The 22,347-nt window shown below is 38.6% G+C and overlaps 1 protein-coding gene across 19 annotated transcripts in view; it reads left to right on the forward strand.

Annotated features, from left to right (window-relative positions):
• The window catches only part of SYNE1 (spectrin repeat containing nuclear envelope protein 1), a 411,505-nt gene that overhangs the window by 123,104 nt on the left and 266,054 nt on the right, over positions 1 to 22,347 (forward strand). For all 19 annotated transcript variants that reach the window (XM_032258772.1, XM_032258777.1, XM_032258767.1 and 16 more), the window contains 10 exons: positions 433 to 636; positions 1,951 to 2,158; positions 3,026 to 3,138; positions 4,796 to 5,001; positions 6,129 to 6,284; positions 10,156 to 10,447; positions 11,250 to 11,422; positions 14,287 to 14,596; positions 15,811 to 15,975; positions 20,550 to 20,906. In XM_032258772.1, the coding sequence (XP_032114663.1) occupies positions 433 to 636; positions 1,951 to 2,158; positions 3,026 to 3,138; positions 4,796 to 5,001; positions 6,129 to 6,284; positions 10,156 to 10,447; positions 11,250 to 11,422; positions 14,287 to 14,596; positions 15,811 to 15,975; positions 20,550 to 20,906 (2,184 nt within the window). The remainder of the gene's footprint in view (positions 1 to 432; positions 637 to 1,950; positions 2,159 to 3,025; positions 3,139 to 4,795; positions 5,002 to 6,128; positions 6,285 to 10,155; positions 10,448 to 11,249; positions 11,423 to 14,286; positions 14,597 to 15,810; positions 15,976 to 20,549; positions 20,907 to 22,347) is intronic.

Genomic DNA, 22,347 nt, shown 5'->3' on the forward strand with positions numbered 1-22,347 from the left:
ACAAAAGTAAAATTCCTTTATGATAAAATCCTATAGTGATGTTTGTCCCAGATAGTGTTATATCTGAGAAGAAAATGAGTGTTTCCAGGGAGAATCAAGAGCAGGTTTCTGGTTACCTCCGGGGAGTTCTGGGTAGGTCTAGCTCTGCTTTGAGAATGCCATCTCACATATTCCCCGGAACCTCAGTTACAGCTGCCACTCTCACCTCCATTGTTAACATAATCCTTACTCTTTCTATTTGCCCATCACTTTATATTTTGGCAACTGTGTCCTTTGATTTTCCTTCTTGGAAAGGCATATTAACATTGGAGCTGGCTTCCATGATGAAACTTGTGTGGTTTTGACAATTAAGCCACACATGAACAGAATTTCTACCAAATGAGTATGCTTCTGGTCTTCTTAGATTTTAATGAAATCTTGCTTTATATTTAGTTTATAGAAGCAGACTTAAGGCAGAAACTGGAGCATGCCAAAGAAATAACTGAAGTAGCAAAAGGAACCTTGAAGGATTTCACTGCTCAAAGTACACAAGTGGAGAAATTTATTAATGATGTAACAACATGGCTCACAAAAGTGGAAGAATCGTTGATGAACTGTGCCCAAACTGAGACTTGTGAAGGACTGAAAAAAGTCAAGGTAGGTAATAAACTATCAGTAAGTGCTTCCATTCAAATGGTGATAGTAGTTCTCCTGTTTTGAGGTGACTATAATAAAAAATATAATCTCTGCTCTCAGTTACGCATATAAACACCAGACCAACTTATTTATGATATTGAACACAGCAAAGTAAGAAAAGAACTGAATGCAGGTGTTCAGAAATCAAAAATGAATACCTTGAAAATAGAAAGCATGTGTTGCTGTAGCGCTTGCTCAGTCTATGCTTATTCAAAATGTTTTTTTCTTTTTGGTAAAAGGGTGACGCCTGTGGAAGAATTATTTGACTTCCACAAATTTTCAAACTTGAGTATTCTATAGTTTTTTATCACTTATTTGTATTTATTGGTCACTATGACTGCTTTCATCCAGAGAATGTATATTTTTTGAAAAGAAGGAGTTGAGAAAACATTCCATTTCCATGTTTTCTATTTTTTTAATTTTTTGAGACAGAGTCTTGCTCTGTCACCCAGGCTAGAGTGCAGTGGCACAATCTGGACTCACTGCAACCTCCCCTCCCAGGTTCAAGTGATTCTCTTAGCAAAGCCTCCCCAGTAGCTGGCGCTACAGGTGCCCACCGTCACACCCAGCTAAGTTTTGTATTTTTAGTAGAGATGAGATTTCACCATGTTGACTACGCTGGTCTCAAACTCCTGACCTCAAGTGATCCACTGGCCTCAGCCTCCCAAAGTGTTGGGATTATAGGTGTGAGCCACCACACCTGGCCCATTTTCATGTTTTCTATCCCTATTAATAGAAAATATTCCTAATCAACTATCTGTAAAGGACATGCATTGAGTTGGCTTTTCAACAAATGCAATTTGTTCTCTTTTAGCATATTTCCTTACTGTACTTGAAATTAAGGTCTTTTTTTTTGTTTGTTTGTTCTTTGTTTTTTAATTAACTACTGATGCCTTTGGTGGGCCTGTGACTCTGAAACAAAGTTCAAGTGACTCACTGAAGGATGTGAACTGTGATTGTCTCTAATCAATTGACTAAACACAAAATAATGGACCGGAATCACTAAGGACCTGTTCAGTTTGCTTGAAATGCTATACTGTGCCTCTCCTTCTAACCACTTCCCAACAGCTGTTCATTCCCAAGGAGAACTGGGCAAAAGCCTGAAAGAATCAATACAGATCTAGTACAAATACTCAAAGACTTGCACCAAAATGTATACACCATGGAGTGGATTCAACAATGTCAATTTTAGATTGTAAAAAGTACCATAGTGGAGTAAATGGAATATTTCTCTCAAGTTATGAATATCCTTCATAATATACTTTTGTTCTGTAGGATATACAAAAAGAACTTCAAAGTCAACAAAGCAACATCAGCTCTACCCAAGAAAATCTCAATAGCTTGTGCCGCAAGTACCACTCAGCTGAGTTGGAGAACCTGGGCCGTGCAATGACTGGTCTGATAAAGAAACACGAAGCTGTGAGCCAGCTGTGCTCCAAAACCCAGGCCAGCCTGCAGGACTCTCTGGAAAAACACTTCAGTGGTGAGTTCTGAGGGGCCCTAGCATGAGTAGTTTGTTTCCGAGAAAGAATCCAAACCAAATGCTGCCTAGAAACTGCCAGCAAAAGTTTGAGGAAACTTTCCAGAAGAGTATCACTTCAAATTCATTTGTGCTTTGAGATTTGAATGAGAGAAGTACTGTGCTCAGGGACTCTCACAGTAGGCAAAATTTTTCCTCTTTCTTTTTCCTCTTTTTATCGAGAAAGCAAGAGTTCACCATTTTGATGCTTCTGAATTTCATCTGCATTTTCTACATTGAGCTCATGTGTGTGGAAAATTACTTCCACTTTTCAAGTGGCCAGCAGCCACTGTTCAAACAACTGTTGAAATTTTTTACACTGTGATGAAGGGACACAATCAACTTGGACCTTAGTAGAAGCCATGAAACAGGGGCAGCCATATGGTCCAGGAAATTGCCAGTCCTATGGCCCTGCCTCTGCTCCCCCTACAACTTAGAAAGAGGAGGTCATTCCTCCCTGTGCCATCAAAATGACTTTAAATGGAGTATTTCTTCATTTAAATGTCCCTGGAGCATTTCTCTTCTTGCACTTGTACATATTCAGGCAATTAATTATTTTTCTTTACCAAAAGAAAAAACACAATGGGAAATCAGATGTTCCAGGAATATACGTTTCTTTTTAGTCTTTCCTCTGAGATAACTTCTCAATTCTACCATGAACATTCATGGCTGTAGATCATACTGTATTACTTTATATATTATCATTTTCTTTCTGGAATATTTTGTAAGGTAAGAGGAGATAGGCTGAAGGCCAGAAATAATTCATTGTGGTAATCTTGGGAGCTCATTCAGTGTTTTGGATTTACTCCTGATTTTTTTTTCTTTCAAAAGAGTCTATGCAGGAATTCCAAGAATGGTTTTTGGGAGCAAAGGCAGCAGCAAAAGAATCGTCAGATCGCACTGGTGACAGCAAGGTTCTAGAAGCAAAGCTCCAAGATCTTCAGGTATAGAAGCTGGCATTCTTTTTCCTCCTCCCCAAACTGCACTCAAGTACCTGAAGCCAGACCTAACTTATCTCATTTCCCTAACTTTATTTGAGCCAATCTTTTCCTCTTCCCTAACAGAACTAGGGTTACTGTGTCAGAGGATGTAGATAACATGATAAGCACGTTGAAAAAATAAGTTGGGGCTAGAGAATTTCCAGATCCCTTTCCTCTCTCTTTTTAGCCTATTGACTATTCTTCAGAATTCATTCTAAACCAAACCTGGTTTTAATTTTATAACAATAAGAGTATAATGATTGTATCTATGTTTTATGACTACCCTGGAGGAGTTTTAAAAAGAAGAAGACATGGTTTCTGTTTGTGTGTTTTAGTATCTTATGATCTATATTTAGAGATAGGATATATTCAAACTAAAGTAACAGATATTACAGTTTCTATAGGTTTTACTGACTGAAACTATATGAACTCAGGAAGGAGAAAACCATGGTGAAGAAGAGTTAAGAAATGATTTACAGAAGAATAGGCCCAAGTTAGGTTTTGGCCAAGCTTGTCAAGCGGCTAATCCAAGTAAAGCGCTATGTTAAGTATTGTAAAAAAAAGTATTTCTATTTTTTTGAGACAAAGTCTCACTCTGTCGCCCAGGCTAGAGTGCAGTGGCACGATTTCAGCTTACTGCAACCTCCGCCTCCTGGGTTCAAGTGATTCTCCTGCCTCAGCCTCCCGAGGAGCTGGGATTACAGGCGTGTGCCACCATGCCCAGCTAATTTTTGTATTTTTAGTAGAGACAAGGTTTTCTCCATGTAGGCCAGGCTGGCCTCGAACTCCTGACCTCAAATGATCCAACCACCTCAGCCCCCCAAAGTGCTGGTTACAGACATAAGCCACCATGCCCAGCCAAAAGAAACCATTTTTTAAAACTAATGAGAACTGTGAGGATTTTGTGGCCTAATGGGGATAAAAATGATGTTGATAATCCATTAGATTAGAGGTTATGGTAGAAAGATTGTTATAGTAAAGGAAACTGGTTTTGCAGGAGGTGTGGAGAATTCAGATCTAGAATTATCTCCTTTCAAGCTTGGGATGTAGCAAACTCCTCAATGAAATGTTTGAGTAACAGTTAGGATGCCACTCTAGAGCTCTTGGGAGAAGCAGGGCTAGCCCTGGATTCTGGAATTCTTTTGCTTTGTTGAAGCCCTTCCCAAGCATAAGTTTTCCAAGAAAGAGGTGCAGACCAGTTAAAGAAAGGACCTGAGGATTTTGTATGCATGGTGGATCAGGGGAGGGCCTGGAGGCAGCTAACTAGTTAGAGGGTCTCACATGAACCCTGAGAGATGGTGGAACCTGGACTACATTGGGACAGTGAAAATGGGGAGAGACTGAGAACAAGATCTTGGTGAGAATGTCCTTGATTCCAGCTGCACCTTGTTCATACCTCATCTTCAGTGGTTCCAGTGACTAGATGACACCATTCTCAATCAGGAGCCTTGGCTAGATCCAATTGTATGCATCATTTTTACTCTGGCCTTGTTAAACTTTTTTCCTTTGGACTCTGTTTTTCCTCCCCTGCTCTACTATTTCAGCTCACAATTGTAATGAATAGTTCCATGCACCTGTTACCTCAGCCTGAGGTAGGTAATAACTTTATTTCCTGAAACAGAGCATATTGGACTCAGTCAGTGATGGGCAGAGCAAACTTGATGCAGTGACTCAAGAAGGACAAACTTTGTATGCACATTTGTCTAAACAAATTGTCAGTAGCATTCAGGAACAAATCACAAAGGCCAATGAAGAGTTTCAAGCATTTCTGAAACAATGTCTCAAAGATAAACAGGCTCTTCAAGACTGTGCTTCAGAACTTGGCAGGTAGGTTATTTTAATAAATACAGATTTCATCATACACCAAGTGTGTTTTTAAAGGCTTAGAGAAAAGAGTCATGTGAATAAACAAATAATATTTGAAACTGTGAGTTTAAATTATAATAAGCTTTAATCATAAGTTCAAGTTGATACTAGGACAATAATCAATTTTTCAGACTCTGAAGTTATCACTTGGCTTTTTTTTAATATAGAGAAAACAAATAAACTACATTTACTAGTCATTGAAAATTATATAAATGCATATAATTTTTGTTTATTTGGTTAGCCCAATATGTAAAGCTCTGACACTTCCATCTTTAGATTATCAAAGGCCTTTCCTTGTGTCCACTTCATCTGGGATGGAGTCATAGCAGAAAACAGCTATCGAATTATGTGGATCTAGATTCCAATTAGAAATATATGTCACTATGGTGAATGTACAATTAGAAGGGGAGAAAAAGCCACTTATGACTAGGGTGAGAAAAGATGTCAGCATAATCAAATTGCCTTTCTGATGGCAGAATAATTTGCCTGACTCTTGTCCAGCTTTCTTGGAGAGCTTACATTGTTTCCAAAACTTAGAGCTCTTGACCTATGTTTAAAAATCCCTTAAGAAACAAAGACACAGAGGCCACTTTCCCTTCTCTTCCCAAGGCTTCCACTGCCCTACTTATTCACTGGCCCCCACTCAAGGGTCTTTGTAGTAGGTCACAAAATTAAGTGTACATTGACATGAGAATGTTATCTTGTTGGCAGTTACCAGCTATGAAATCAATTCATATCCACTGGCCCCAATTCAGGGGTCTTCGTAGTAAGACACAAAACTAAGTGCACACTTGACATGGCAATGCGATCTTTTTGGTAATTACCAGCTATGAAATCAATTCAACTAGATAAGATGATTCTTTTCCTGCTTGGATCTCAAAAGAAATTGTCATGACTGTCACTTTGTTACTAAAATAAGTGATAATTTGGATGGGTTAATTGTTGAGTTATATTTTGTTTTGTTTTTATAACTTGAAAATTCATGAGTTCTTAACTGCCATTTAAAAGGGATTGTGACCTCATCTGTTAAAACCAATTTATTATAACAAGCATGTAAGAATTTCTCTAAGGCATTTTGTTTTCCCTAGCTTTGAAGATCAGCACAGAAAACTGAACTTATGGATCCATGAAATGGAAGAAAGGCTAAATACAGAAAACTTGGGAGAGAGTAAACAGCACATTCCTGAGAAGAAAAACGAAGTTCATAAAGTTGAAATGTTTCTGGGAGAACTGCTGGCAGCAAGGTATGGTCCAGAAATGGAACAGGTCCTTTACCTCTTACCATGTTTTAGACAAGTTGCTTGGTTGTTTAGCTTGGTTTTGATTGGTTGGTTAGTTGGTTTGTGCCTGTCCCTGAATGTCTGGTATACAAACGATTATGCTGCTCTTTGCAGCAGTGCAGCATTCTGGCGAGAGTGCAGGATGGAAGTAAGAAGTTCATCTGCATTCCAGATCCACCTCCTGTTTGTTCAAGAAATTGGGCAGGTCACTTATCTCCTGTCACTCTTGATTTTAGCCCTTAAACATTGTGTTAATAATACTGTACTTTCCTCTCTGGGGTTATTTTGAGGATTAATTAACATAATATGAAGCTGATATGAAGGAAAGAAAAGCACAGATTCACAGTGACTGTAAAGATTTAAAAAATGAGTGCTGTAGATCTCAATTTCCATATGTTATTCACACATTTCAGCCTCCAGTTCCATTTCCCACCCATCCATCCTTCTAACCTTAGTAAAGTGAAAGGTATGGTCAAGTCTGACTTTCTTTGTGGTTTCTGTTCCCAATTACAGTATTCATCTCTTCATTGCTTCCCACTGAGAAAATATTTCTGGCTCCTTTCCCAGGCAAAGTTCCCTGATGTGTGCTTTTGACCCTGCCATGTTCAGGGCTTTGCTCCCAAATTTGTGCTCCACCTCTGGCATTTTCAGTCACTCGCTCTCCATTGGAAGATATTTCCACAGGGGAAGTGCAGCTTGGCTTTGGCTCCTTGGGCTTCCTTAACTTTCCTCTTAAAGAGCCAGTGCATTTACATAAGAAGCAGAAGAGGATGACACCCCTCTGCTTGATCAAATAAGTCAGAAACCATTATATTATAAATCATTCTACTATAAAGACACATGCATATGTATGTTTATTGCAGCACTGTTCTCAATAGTGAAGACTTGAAACCAACCCAAATGCCCATCAGTGATAGACTAGATAAAGAAAATGTGGTACATACACACCATGAAGTACTATGCAGCCATAAAAAAGTATGAGTTAATGTCCTTTGCAGGGACATGAATGAACCTGGAAACCATTATTCTCAGCAAACTAACACAAAAACAGAAAACTAAACACCTCATGTTTCCACTCATAAGTGGATGTTGAACAATGAGAACACATGGACACAGGGAGGGGAACATCACACACCGGGGCCTGTCGAGGTGTCGGGGGCTGGGAGAGAGATAGCATTAGGAGAAGTACCTAGTGTAGATGATGGGTTAATGGGTACAGCAAACCACCATGGCACATGTATACGTATGTAACAAACCTTCATGTGCTGCACATGTATCTCAGAACTTAAAGTATTAAAAAAAAAAATCCTGCATTGAAATCATAGTCATTCTCTGTTTCCACTGAGTCCTCTTTTTAGTAAAACTTGCCCAGTATTCCTTGTCTTGAAAAACAAACATACAAACAAATGCACAAGAGAACCCATACTGATGACTACTTGTGGGTGTGCTAGTTTGATGACTGTTACAAATTGTCCCTGAAATACGTTGCAACATCTCTGTGAGCCCTTACTATAGTGTAAGCTCTTCGTTTACTCCATGCACCCCAATTTCCAACTATGAGTTCCCCAAGATCAAGGACTTAAGAACTATATCATTTTCCATTTGTTACCTAGTATAGCACCAGAAAAACAGAAAATGTTCACTGAATTAACACAATAATAGCATCATCCCAACCGTATAACTTTCTGAAAATTACATTGCACTTAAATTTTGCTTTCTAAATTTTGACTTGTATCTAGATACAATATAACACACCCAGACCTACTTCCCTTCTTCCAGACTTTTTAAATGGCTTTCCATATTCTCAACTTTCATTTCTTCTCTACAGGCTGCTCATTACCTTCCTCTGTATCTGTTTCTCCTGCCATCATTACACCAAAACTCCATTAGAGAAAGTAGCCCAAATAAACTTCAACAGCAAATTCAAGGTTTTTTATCTTCCTGGTTGCTTTCTAATAACTGCAACTTTTTTTTTTTGCATTGATAAGCATGCAATCTTTCTTGCAGTTTCACCCTCTGAAATTCCAGGACCATTTGCTTGGAGACCTTACGTGTGCATGTCTGGGTTCTTTCCCTCCAGCCTGTCCACTTCTGCAGACAATCCTAACACACCGTTCCGGTCACTCAGGTTCTCCACTGGGCCACCTGACTTCTCTCACTGGCTTGCTGCTTACTCCTCCTAGTTTTCTAGAATATTTTCACCGTTATATTTTCTCTATTTCCAGTATTTTAAGGAGATGCCCTGTACCTCAGCTTAAGACTCATGGATTTTTTATCATGGAGTAAGCAATTCATTTCATAGTAAGAAGGGAAATCTCTTGTCTTAAATTATTATTTAACTGACATCATTGCTTAAGCCACCTTCTTGTCCCACCGAACAATTACAAGTTTTTTGTTTCATTTTATTTTATTAGTTCCAGGGTGCACGTGCAGGATGTGCAATTTGTTACAGAGTAGGTATCTTGTTGTATAACTCTGTATATCTCAGGGTGGACCACAGGATATATTTCCATAGTAGCCACTCAAAAAAAAAATTGAAACATTCAGTTTTCATGAGAGATTCGCTTTCTGTTCTTTTTCTAGTAGTCATAACAGTTTAGGTTAAAACATCCCTATGATCCTGTCTGGTATCCTGGGCTTTTCCGAGTAAATGTGTGAATAAGAATTCAGAACTCTGCAGGCCAGGCACAGTGGCTCACGTCTATAATCCCAGCACTTTGGGAGGCTGAGGCAGGTGGATCACCTGAGGTTGGGAGTTCGAGACCCATCTGACCAACATGGAGAAACCCCATATCTACAAAAAATACAAAATTAGCTGGGCATGGTGGCACATGCCTGTAATCCCAGCGCCTCGGGAGGCTGAGGCAGGAGAATCACTTGAACCTGGGAGGCGGAGGTTGCAGTGAGCTGAGATCACACCACTGCACTCCAGCCTGGGAAATAAGAGCAAAACCCTGTCTCAAAAAAAAAAAAAAAAAAAAGAATTCAGAGCTCTGTAAAATAGGATAAAGCCAACCAAGTCATATGCTGATTACGCTTTTCTTGATCTAATTAACATGGCACATGGCACCAGACTTAAATAAGCTCAATACCCAAGGTATAACAAGTAAACTCAGAAGCGCTCCTACAACGGCTTTTCAAAGGACTATTTTTTCCCCACCCAGCCTCTGCACAATATTGTGTTGGGTCTTGGGAACATAAGATGAGTATGATGTCCCTAGCTTTTAGAAAGTGAAACCCTTATGGACTGAAATAGTCGGTATACGAGGCAATAGAGCAAGACAAGGAGCAAAGGGCACAAAGAGATCCCACACTCTCCACCCACCCTGAGTTGGCGTGGATGCTCTTGGGATTGTGATGGCTGCACTGAGCTTTGAACAGGCAACTAAGAATGCAGCAGTGCTGAGCAGAAGGATTTTCACGAAGGAGGAATCTCCATGTAGCTACAAGACAGCAGGGATTTTGAGAATTTCAGGGAGTTTTCATCATCTGGCAATTAAATAGGAATGGAGAGATGCTGCAGAGAAGCCTGGAGAGGCAGCTGGCCCATTTTCTGAATTGAATTTCTGAAAATACTGTTTGAGTAATACAGTAGGCTCCACCACTGCTATTGGGATGCAGGCACAGCACAGACTGAATAGTATCCCCGAATGGGTACTGACAACATTAAGAGACATCATAAGAGAATGAAATAGCCGGGCCAGTTTCCAGCATCTTTATTTAAAAGGCATGTCAGCTATGAGCCTGTGTCTGGTTACCGCTCCAATATCAACAACCATTTGTTGCTCCCCTGCACTCCAGAATGTCAGAACTAATTTTCTTTTCTTTTTTTCAGAGAGTCTCTTGATAAGCTTTCCCAGAGAGGGCAGCTTCTGAGTGAGGAAGGCCATGGTGCCGGGCAGGAGGGCCGCCTGTGTTCCCAGCTCCTAACGAGCCACCAGAACCTACTTAGAATGACCAAAGAGAAACTCCGGAGCTGCCAGGTAGCCCTGCAGGAGCATGAAGCCCTGGAGGAAGCACTGCAGAGCATGTGGTCCTGGGTGAAGGCAATTCAGGACAGACTGGCCTGTGCAGAGAGCACTCTTGGAAGCAAAGACACCTTGGAGAAACGGCTGTCACAAATACAGGTACGTGCGACACCAGCCAGATACTGACAACTGCTGAACGCTCATTTGATTAGATTCACAGGAGCTCACGTTATGTGCTAATTGTTCTGTAAGCCTCTAAATGAGGATTGTGTGGGCAAAATGGAGAAACTGGGCAAAAAGGATATGGAAGTAACATTTTTCCCCTTTGTAAAGAAACATTTTTGTTTTAATAGCTTTAAATTTTAAATTTGATTTAGTAAATATTCAGCAAGCGTTATTGAATATCTACTTTGCTCCAAGCACTCTGCAAGTTGCTGGAAATATAGAGATAAAAGTTAGGCTCCATTTTCTAGGAGTTCCGTCTAGGGGCAGATACCAACCTGTTACTTTCAATACAGAGTGTGTGTAGAGGCCATGATTGAAGCCATCAAAGGTATATTGAAAGCACAGAGGAGATCACCAACCCAGACGATAGTCCGTGAAGGTGACCTTGAAAGAGAGAAATTAGCCAGGCAATTAGTGTAGGGGACTGCTGGATTTTAGACAGGGTTGTCTTCATTTTCAAAAGAATTTATTTTGACGCTTTGAAACTGAAGTCAATACAATTATACTTTCTAGGTTAGTGGCCAAAAGTTTTCTAAGAATTTATATTGGAATTAATCTTTGACTCCTAGACTCCCAGAAACCTAATTTTAAGTATATTGTAATAGGACCCAGAGTTTGTTTTTTCTTTTTAAGGTAATATTCCTACCTTAATTCTTAAGGAAAACATTACCATTATTTTCTAAATAGAAGAAAGTTTTTACATTCCTACTGATGAGTCTTCTTTCCCCCTGTCCAGGATATTCTCCTGATGAAAGGTGAAGGGGAAGTTAAGTTGAATATGGCCATCGGCAAGGGGGAACAGGCCTTGAGAAGCAGCAACAAAGAAGGTCAGAGGGTGATTCAGACACAGCTAGAGACCCTTAAAGAAGTGTGGGCTGACATCATGAGCTCCTCCGTCCATGCTCAGAGGTACAGAACCTATTTTTGGTGTTTGTTTGCCTAAGTCCAATGCAGTGACTTCGTAAAATGGTGGAGCAGTGCCGAGGTCCCCTGGGTTAGAATTCCCAAGTATGTTACTTTAGCAGGTTGTATGTATGCCTGTCTTTGTCTAAGTTGTGTTTTCCACAGGGCAATGACTGGTTTTTGGTTGTTAGCTTGCTTTGTTTCTGTGTTCTTGTTGCATTTTTAAAATGTTTAAATCTCCCTTATTATCTCTCATGGAATCTTACATGACATGGGTTCAGCAAAACATCTCTTTTCAAGCCATCAAAGCAAGAATGTATGGTTCTTTAATCACTTGAATACATTTTAGCTTAAGGAACATGTGGAAAATTAAGCTATTTGCAGCTGTTGAGCTTAATTGTAAATCTGTTCCTCAACTAGAAGTCATACCACCCCCATTTGCATTATAGGAATTGTGTAGGTTAGTTTTAACTGTCACAGTGATGGGGGAATATCCCTGGCATTTAGTCACTGAGGCACAAAGAGCTCATATCCTGCAAAGTGTGGAATGTTTCTACACAAGCAACCATCAGTCCAACCAGAATAGAGCACAGCCCGTAGAGCCTCTGTTGATAATCACCTGTACCAGACACTAATGGGTAGTGTTTTTGTTGTTGTTGCAATTATAAGTGGGAGGTTTCTACCTACCTCCCTCTTCTCAGAGTATCCATAAATAATCTGGCTCATTTGTTGAGCAAATGACCGTCAGTCAGAATTACAGTAAAAAGCCGTATTGGAGGTTTGACATCCTCTTAGATCATTGACAACCTTGGTGCCCAATGTGATCATAACAAAATAGATGATTAGAAGATTAAATTTGACACTGAGAAGAGAATAAAAGATGCTGGAGCCTCCTTGAGGGTGGCAGGTGGGAGGAGGAAGAAGAGCAGCGAAAAAATAACTGTCATATACTAGGCTTAGTACGTAGGTAATAAAATAATCTCTACAACAAACCCCCATGACACAAATTTACCTATATATCTACTCTGCACATGTACCCTTGAACCTAAAATAAAATTTTTAAAAAATGTTTAAAGAATATTCAAGTTCATGACAAAGCAAAACAAAAATAACACTGTAGCTATCCACAGCAATGTAAACAGTAATTCCTGGGTACAACTAACAGTTTGGAGGTTTTGTTTTGTTTTGTTGTTTTTTCCTTTAATATGGAGCATAGGCAGCAACTCTCAAAGTCAGCAGGACTTTGCATCTTAGTAATAACTCACAATGGTCAGTAAAGAAAAAACATCAGATGCTATAGTTGTCTTACTGTATATCATAGATTGTTGGAGCATGAACTAGGCTTCCCGAGGCTTGGCTTAGACCAGTTTCCTAAAAGTTCACAGGAATATGGGGAGATATTTTCAGATGTTGGAATAAGATGTTACATGCAGGAAGCAGACTCTGGTCTTTGACTTCACTATTTCAGCAAGAAATTAAATTTGACAGTGACATACTGAGTAATAGCAATGTTCAAAATATTGTGTTAAGATAACAAAATAAAACAGAAAGGTTTTTGCCCTCTAAAAGCTCAGACACTAGCACAGGATGTATTTTGGAATATTCTGACTCAGACCATATTATAACAGTTCTCAAAATGCACTGTGGGGCTATAGAAGGATGCAGAGTCTTGGTGGCTAATGCCTGTAATCCCAGCACTTTGGGAGGCTGAGGTAGGTGGATTGCTTAAGCCCAGGAGTTTGAAACTAGTCTGGGCAACAGGGCTAAACTATGTCTTTACAGAAAATGCAAAAATTATTGAAGTCACAATCAAAATTAAAAAATATATACAAAAATTAGCCAGGTGTGGTGGCACGCACTTGTGGTCCCAGCTACTTGGGAGGCTGAAGTAGGAGGATCACCTGATCCTGGGAGGCAGAGGTTGCAGTGAGCTACGATTGCATCACAGCACTCCAGCCTTGGTGACAGAGTGAGACTCTGTCTTTAAAAAAAAGGGTGGGAAACTTTTTAGAAAACTATTTGAGGAAGAGGTAGGACTTTAAAACCTGCATGATAAGGTTCCATGGATGCAAAAGCAGACGTTTGAGCCATTGCTGGTCATTCATTTACCACAGGATTTTAATTTCAGGTTCATAGGCATGTATGTAAGGGGAGCATGGGAAATCAGTGCAGATAAGTTTAGAATAGTTTGTAATGCTTAATAATGGAGGGATTTTTCCTAAATGCCAGTCTGGAGAGCCTTTTGATTGAATGTCTAGAAAGCTATTATATTTGTGACTGTTTTTCTCTTCAATACTTGAGCATTCATTCACATATTCAACACAAAAACACTGTATATTGTGTATGTGTGTGTGTGTGTGTGTGTGTGTGTGTGTGTGTCCCTAAATGAAAATCAACCTAGTGATATATCATTTACTCAGGATGGACACCTTGGATTTTGAATTCCAGTCAGCAAATAATCACCATCTGATTTTGATAAGATAAACTATTAATAATCCCAAGAAAATTAAGACCTGATTTATGTGAAATAAAATTTCATTGATGTTCCAGTGCCGATTTTCAGCAACGTAACATATAAATGTGTCTGTTCATTTAGGACAGTTAGCATTTGGAAAACAAATTCCAGATGCATGTATGACCACAACTTCTTACTTCATGTTTTAATATTGATTTACTTCGTTCAAGGGGCCTGTGGTGAGGATCTGATGGATCAGAGAGATGGTGTTTCTCCCTGCACTCAAAAGCAACATTTTCTTCACTTCTAGTAGCATTCAGTAAAATAATTGGCATGAATGTCATAGCCTTGAGATTGGTCTTCACCAAAGATGTCAAGATAACTCATTTTTTGTTAATATGTGCATTAATTCTAGCACTTTAGAGTCTGTGATTAGCCAATGGAATGACTATCTAGAGAGGAAAAACCAGTTGGAGCAATGGATGGAATCAGTGGATCAAAACGTAGAACATCCCTTACAACCACAGCCAGGTCTGAAAGAGAAGTTCGCCCTGCTTGACCGTCTCCAGTCCGTCCTGTCTGAGGCGGAAGATCACTCCAGAGCCCTTCACCGTCTAAATGCAAAGTCCAGGGAGCTCTACGAGAAGACAGAGGATGAGTCTTTCAAGGACACAGCTCAAGAGGAGTTGAAAACACAGTTTACTGATATAATGACTGTTGCCAAGGTTAGTGCTTTATATTGAAAATAGATGCTTTATGATACATTAATATATTGATTTATATTAATAATATAATGACTGTTGCCAAGGTCAGGCTCAGGTAAGAAGAAACTGGATTAAATTGTTGGAGGATTGGCTGCTCTAAAACTATTTATACATTCAGTAAATGGATATTACAGAAAGATGATTTCTTACTATAAATGCCTATGCATTTTTCTCTTTCTGCAATCTTGAGATTCTTCTTTATTCCTTATTTATTTTCTTTGTCTACATTTTTAGTCTATCTACATTGTACATCAAATTTCACTGTTTCTCTTTTGCTGCACTTATATTTGTTATATTAAATGCAAATCTGTGTACCTCCCAGATTCAATCGTGTACAAAATATTGTATTCATCTCTCATCTTAGTAAAACTGAATTTTTCCATATTCGAAAGTATAAACTCCTTTATATAATATCAAAATGATCTCTCCAATTCTTTATATGAATCTTTCATTTCCTTCATAATTATTCTTTGGTATATTTGTAAATATTATAGTAATTTAGGGAGAAAGTTTTTGTTGTTTGCTGCTTTTTCCTTTCTTTCATTCACCTTGTTGGGAACTAACTCTTCTCTTGTTGACACTACAATTATTAACAGATGTGCCTCTTTATCTTCATTTTCATCTTGGTAATGATTAAGAGCTATGACTCAAGTCAAAAAGACGTAAGTTTGAATTCTGGCTTTGACACTTTTGAATGTGTGACTTTGGCCATGATTACACGTTACCTAACCTCTCTAAGCCTGAGCGTCTTTTCCTATAAAATGATGATAATAATGTTATCTTCTGCACAGGACCGTTGTGAAGATTAAATGAGCAAATGTGTTTAAAGTGCTGAGCAAAATGCTGTACAGCAATCTAAAAATAATTGCTTTAATAAGAATGATTATCATAGTAATTATTAAGTGGATTGTTAGTGAGGGATGTTAGCCAACATACATTAAGCATAGATTTCCATATTAAGGTAGAAAATGGTAAGCTTACAGGAAACTAGTTGCTTTCCCAAAGCCTTGACTGTTTAATTTCATAGTTTTAAGATATTATATTCAGAGAAAATTCAAGAACAAGAATGAAATTTTCTGAGATTTATTAAGAGACTTCTATCAGGCATGTTGTCTTATTTGATTTCATATTCTCAAAAGGAATACTGTTAAGGTAGCCATTTCTTTGCTTACTAGGAAAAAATGAGGAAAGTGGAAGAGATTGTGAAAGACCATCTAATGTATTTAGATGCGGTCCAGGAGTTTACAGATTGGCTCCATTCAGCCAAGGAAGAACTTCACCGGTGGTCAGATATGTCTGGAGATTCATCAGCCACCCAGAAAAAGTTGTCAAAAATTAAGGTCAGAAAATGAGCAGATGCTATATCTACATTGCTTTATTCCTTCTTGAGTACAACATACTTTTGATAAAGATTTAGTGGATAAGATTCTGTTATTTAAAATGTTGCCTTCCTGTTTTCTATTTGATGGTGTTTATTACCTCACGTTTCACTGATTCTAAACATAAATGAGAGTACTGAGAAGAATTCAAAAGACTTTAGGCTTGTGAACAAAATGTAACACTGTCTTTACATTTCTGTATGCAACTGTGCTTATTGCTGTAATATGACAGGCTAGGAAATGGCTACCTTGGTGGGCTGACAAAACCAGATACCATTGTTTAGCACCTGGAAGAAAAGTGTACATAGTAACTTAGTTAAATGTATTGTAACAATAACCTGGGAAATGCCATTCTGGATGTTTCATTCTGCTTTCCTAGACAGCATTCAACAACAGAATAGAAGGGAGTACTTCAAAGGACATTAAAATTATCATCCATTTGCTCCTCATAGGACAATTTCTAAAACAAAAATTTACCTTTCTGGGGGAGTTGCAGACTCTAGCATCTTTTAGTAAATTTCTAGTTGCTTAAATATTAAATTGTAATCATTTTCTCTCATGGAAAATAATGGATTTTAAGATTAAAATGAAGCAGCAATAAAATTTTAGTGGTTTAGTTTTAGAGGAGGAAATGAGGGGAATAAATGGTATAATTGTGTCAGTAATTTAAAATTCAAATTGTTTTGAATTTTTGATTCCAAGATCAGAACACAAAAGTCATAAAACTTACAGCTGATTGTTACAATTGTAACTACATTTTGCAGATCTACTTGTTTGTTTATTTTTGAGACAGAGTCTTGCTCTGTCACCCAAGATGGAGTGCAATGGCATGATCTTGGCTCACTGTAACCTCCGCCTCCTGGGTTCGAGCAATTCTCCTATCTCAGCCTCCTGAGTAGGTGGGATAACAGGTGCCTGCCACCACGCCTGGCTAATTTTTGTATTTTTTTTTAGTAGAGACGGGTTTTCACCATGATGGCCAGGCTGGTCCCAAACTCCTGGCCTTGGATAATCCACCTGCCTTGGCATCCCAAAGTGTTGGAACTACAGGCATGAGCCCGTCCCCTGAAGATCTACTTCTAAATGCTCTAAAAGCGTTAACTTATTTAAATCTTATGATTACGTGTGTTTTAACTGAGATAATAACATAAAACCACTTTTTAAGTCATTTTTTTCTGTGTTATTCTTTAAAATCCTTATTGATACATTTCTTAGTAATATTCTGATTTATTCATCCATCCTTCCATCCATTTATCTACTAATTTATCCATTTATTCAGCCAGGATTGTACATCCCCTAAGGAACTTGCAGTCCAGTGAGGAACAGTGATCCACAAACTGGTTTTTGTAAAATAACACACAAAATGTAATGAAAGCTTACTGCACTATTAGAGTTCGGGCTCTGAAATTAGAGAAACCCAATGCTGCGTCCTTCTTCTATTGGCTTTCTAGCTGTGTCTTTCAGCGGATCATCTGATGTCCTCAAGCCTCAGCCTCTCAACTGGTCAAAAAAATACATAAATAAAAATAGTACCTGTCTAATAGAGTTGTTTTGACGACCAGATTAGATCATTCACATAAAACTTGTAGTATCATGCCTGCCACACAGAACACACCTAATAAGAAAATCCAGTGGATTTGATAAATGAGTGATTAATTGGCTATAGCATGACAAAGTGGGAAGAGTCAGGGATGATGGTCAAGTCTTTACCTAGAATCCACAGGACTCTCGTCACCTGAAGAAAATAATTACATGCAGAGGAGCCTGGTGACAGAGGGGAAGACATGAGGAGTTTGTTGATAATCAGATCCAATTTGAACTGCCAGGTAGTAGTAACGTCTTGGGGGCAGTTGCATATTCAAGCCTGAATTTCAGGTTGGGGAGATGGATTGAAGACACAGAGTTGAAAGTGATTAGTGTGTAATTTGTTGTTAAAGCCACCTAAGTGGATAAAACCAAGAACCAAGACCTATGTATAGAGCAAATACAACAATGGGCACAGGACCAAAAGCTGGGTACTACCAATATTTAAGGAGCCACAGGAGAAAATGATTTGAAAGGTAGAGAGAAAAAGGAGAAGAGAAGTAAGAAAAGGAAGAGTAGGAGGGTGTGATGCCACCGTGGCAGGAGGCTGCCATTAGGAGGAATACTGGAGAATCCCAGCTGGGTTTGACAGTGAGGCTGTTTGGGAACCAGTCTGAGAAACATTTGCACAGCAAGGGGAGGTAAGAAACAAGGTTACATGGATTTAAAAGTAAATGATAGATGAGGAAGAGGAGATAGCAGAAATGGACTAATATTTCAAAAGTTAATAAGAGAAAGTAAAATAATTTTTTTTACAAAGGCTGCTTCCTGGGTTGATAAATACTCTTTTTTATTTGGAAAATTTTTTAAAAATGTAGTAAAATACTTCCAAAAAGACAAGGAATTGGCAGGAAGAAATTGGGATGGAGAACATGAAGACTATGAGAAACTGCCTTTCAGAAGTTCAGGTCCAGCCTGAATGTAGGTTAGTATGTGGGCGGTTTTAAAAACCTTGAGGAAAATACATAAAGCACCTCCTCTGTCCTTCAACATCCTCGCCCATACACAGGAATAATCCCTGAGAAAAGGCAACTCTAATGCAAAATGTGTACGGGTATGAGGGCGTGAATGTACATTTGTGTGTATGTGCATATCATATGTTTAAAAATTTTAAATACCAGATAATATATGCAAAAGCCATTTTAAGACTCTTGACAATGATGATGTCTTTAATCAAAATCTGAATGACTGGATTTCTGATTACGAATATTACTGGGATAAAGCATGAGAGTATTTTGGGAAATTGACTTTTGGCCAATGATACCTTCTGAACTCCAAATTTGAAATTGCTCATAAAGGCAAATTATTGTAAGTATTTAGGTCTGTTAGACATAGCACTGGTTAAAAAGTTAATTCTTTCTTTATCAAATAACTATTATATGCACTAATAAACAGGCATGGTTTTTAGAATCCTGCTGCTTAGAAAAGATTGAATATGCATATCATGCTGTATATAAGGCTTTTCATGTCATCGTAATTTAGAGTACTGTACAACTGAATACTGAATACTTTCAAATGATCTATATCAAAATATGGCTCTATTGTATATAATTGTGAACAGATATATTTATTTCAAGTTAATTTAATGAGATGCAAATTATATTATATAGACTAATTAAGACATACTCTGTGCTTAACATAATTTATTAAGCACGCTTCATCCTTAACATCCCAACATTTCTTCACTTTTAATTGGTCACTGATTTTCTTTTTGAACTTTTTTGTGCCTAATTATCTTTTATTTCTATTTAATTCGGTAGTAAAGTCATAATTTTGTAATAATATTAACAAAATCCTGCCTTCAGCAATAAATATGTAAACAACCATTGGATAATATTTCACCAAGAAAAAGTGTAGTAAGAGAGAAATGCCACAATTATTTCAATTTAACAACACATATGTGCTGGGTGTGGTGGCTCACTCCTGTAATCCCGGCACTTTGGGAGGCCAAGGTGGGCAGATCACAAGGTCGGGAGTTCGAGAGTAGCCTGGCCAACATGGTGAAAGCCTGTCTCTACTAAAGATACAAAAAGTTAGCCGAGTGTGATGGTGCATGCCTGTAATCCCACCTACTCGAGAGGCTAAGGCAGGAGAATCGCTTGAACCTGGGAGGCAGAGGTTGCAATGAGCCAAGATTATGCCACTGCACTCTAGCCTGGGCGGCAGGGCAAGACTCCATCTCAAAAAAAAAAAAAAATGCATATTTAATTTTATCATGTTGTCCTTTAGAGTATTTGTGTGCTTTAAGGCTAAGCTAAATTTGTTAACTTGGCTTTAGCTAAACTGTTTAATTTCTAGTGACTTAAGATAAAAAAATACTAAAAAGAACCCAGTCCTAGACGTTACTTTAAACTTTCAAGTAAGTCAGTCTGTGAATGAAATTATTCATTTTATTTGCTCAAAAAATGTTTACTTAAGGTATTGCAGTATTTGGGATTGACTAGGGCTCATTCTTTTGTTGTGATGAGTCCGATTGATTCCTAGCAGAACGGAAGTGTATTTTAAGCCACCACTCTGTGGAAAAAGATGAATTGAGAATACAGACCGTGAGCAGAACACAGTTCTGCCACAATCTTTATTTACTTGAGCATCCACTTCGAGGGAAATATGGGTTTGATCATTTACAGGAGCAACCCGCCACAGGCAAATGCTTGAGTTACTATCCAAACATTCTCACGAGTGCAAATAATGCTTGATTTCAGGGTCCCTGTTTAGTCTGTTTCAGGATACTGAGGATTCTTGAGGTTTTTTTTGCCATAAGCCTTAGGTGTTCATGATGACAGCTCCTGCTATTATGATTTAAGAGTGGGCAGATGAATTGATTCTAGGTCCTTGTGGCACACTTGTTGAAACTTTCTAGCAGGACAGGGTCCCCCTCTGTACACATTTGAACACTTGCAGTCCAAGTGACTCACAGGCTCTTTGGTTACCATGGTGATATTCCATTACAGGAGCTGATAGATTCCAGAGAGATTGGTGCAAGCCGCCTCAGCAGAGTGGAGTCGCTGGCTCCTGAAGTGAAACAGAACACAACTGCCAGTGGGTGTGAGCTCATGCACACGGAGATGCAGGCCCTGCGTGCCGACTGGAAGCAGTGGGAAGACAGTGTCTTCCAAACGCAGAGCCGTTTGGAGGACCTGGTCAGCCAGATGGCCCTTTCGGAGCAGGAGTTCTCGGGCCAAGTGGCTCAACTGGAGCAGGCCCTGGAAGAGTTCAGCGCTCTTCTGAAAACCTGGGCTCAGCAGTTAACCCTCCTGGAAGGCAAGAACACGGATGAGGAGATAGTGGCATGCTGGCACAAAGGACAAGTAAGTTGGCTTCGTGTTTTCTATCCGTGATTATGCTTTTAAAAATGTTCTGTCACCCCTTGTTCCTTAAAAACAAACTTGCTAACTAAAAGCATGCAACATTCACACTTGGAAGAATTATTTATCTCATTAAACAAGCAAAGTCTGATTTGTGGTCTTTCTTCCCGTATCAAACTTTTGTAAAAATAAAGATTTGGGTTATTATTTGTGGCAGGAAACATCTGTTGTTAGCGGAGACGTTTTACTTTCAATCCTATGGTGTAACAGCTTGTAATACTGTATTCAGCCATTCAGTCTGAAAAATGGCCTGTGGGCAGTGGCATAAATAGACAGAGAGTCATAGCTGTTTTCTTGCCAGTTAACTATTTCATACAACTAAATGATTGAACTTACAGCCTTAAAAGACTCATCTGGTAATCTCCTAAAGCACAACTAATAGTTTTCACCCCGATTAGCTCTCCTCTGTGTGGTTTTGACATCTGTTCTTGAATTAGCCTGTTAACAGAACTCCTATGTCACACTCCCTGGTCGCCTTCCCGGGCTGTTTTTTTAAAAAAGCTAATGGCAGCTTCTTTAGAATGTGAGAAAGGCAAGTCTAGGAGGGAGACTGAAGAATGAGCAACAGCTTAACCTCCTCTTCCCTTCTTTCACTGTTAAGCAGTGTCTTTGAAAGCCTTTTCAGTATTTCCAGTTTTATAATGCCCTGATTCATGATGTCCTTAAAAGGCAGTTTAGTAAACTTCTCTGCTCCTATTTATATTATAATCATTTCAAAATAGCTCCTGCCAGTAAGAAAGTCACGTAGTACTTCCAGCAGTGTCTTGTTTTAAATCAAGTATTTAAAACAAATACAGCATGCCATAAAATAAAGACTTCTATCTCCTTATGCCAATTTATTTATAATGCTTCTAGGTTTTGGGATTTGTTTTTGCTATTCTGTTGCATTTCCTGTCCTTTAGATTTACGTACCAGAATAAAGCATAGAAATCAGTTCTGTAACACAGAGATAACGAAGTTGATAATTGTTCTACATGGTGTAATATGAAAAAAATCAATTATACTGCTTGGGTTCCTTTTTGTTTCCCTTTCTTTCTACGCGAGTGAAATTTTTAAAAAGGAAAGATTTGGTTGTGCCTAGATTACATTCCTCTTCTGCTGTTGTTACCTTTTACATTGACGTTATTAGTGAAAATAATAATTGAGGCCTATAAAAATACACATGAGAATGCAGTAGTAAATATGGGCTTTCAGTTGTATTAAACAGTTCAAAGATGACAGCCCTCTGAGTGTGTCTACTTCCAGATTTGACTCCAGAGTCAGTGCTTTTGATGACAATACTACATCATTTCTCAATATTCATATTTTCTTTATTTCTAATAATGACATTTTATCTAAAAGTGGAGATATTTCTATCACAATGAATATGTAAGAAAATGTTTAC

The sequence above is a fragment of the Sapajus apella genome, unplaced genomic scaffold, assembly GCF_009761245.1.
Source record: "Sapajus apella isolate SASKATOON/1434 unplaced genomic scaffold, GSC_monkey_1.0 scaffold105, whole genome shotgun sequence".
In the NCBI taxonomy this organism is placed as follows: domain Eukaryota; kingdom Metazoa; phylum Chordata; class Mammalia; order Primates; family Cebidae; genus Sapajus; species Sapajus apella.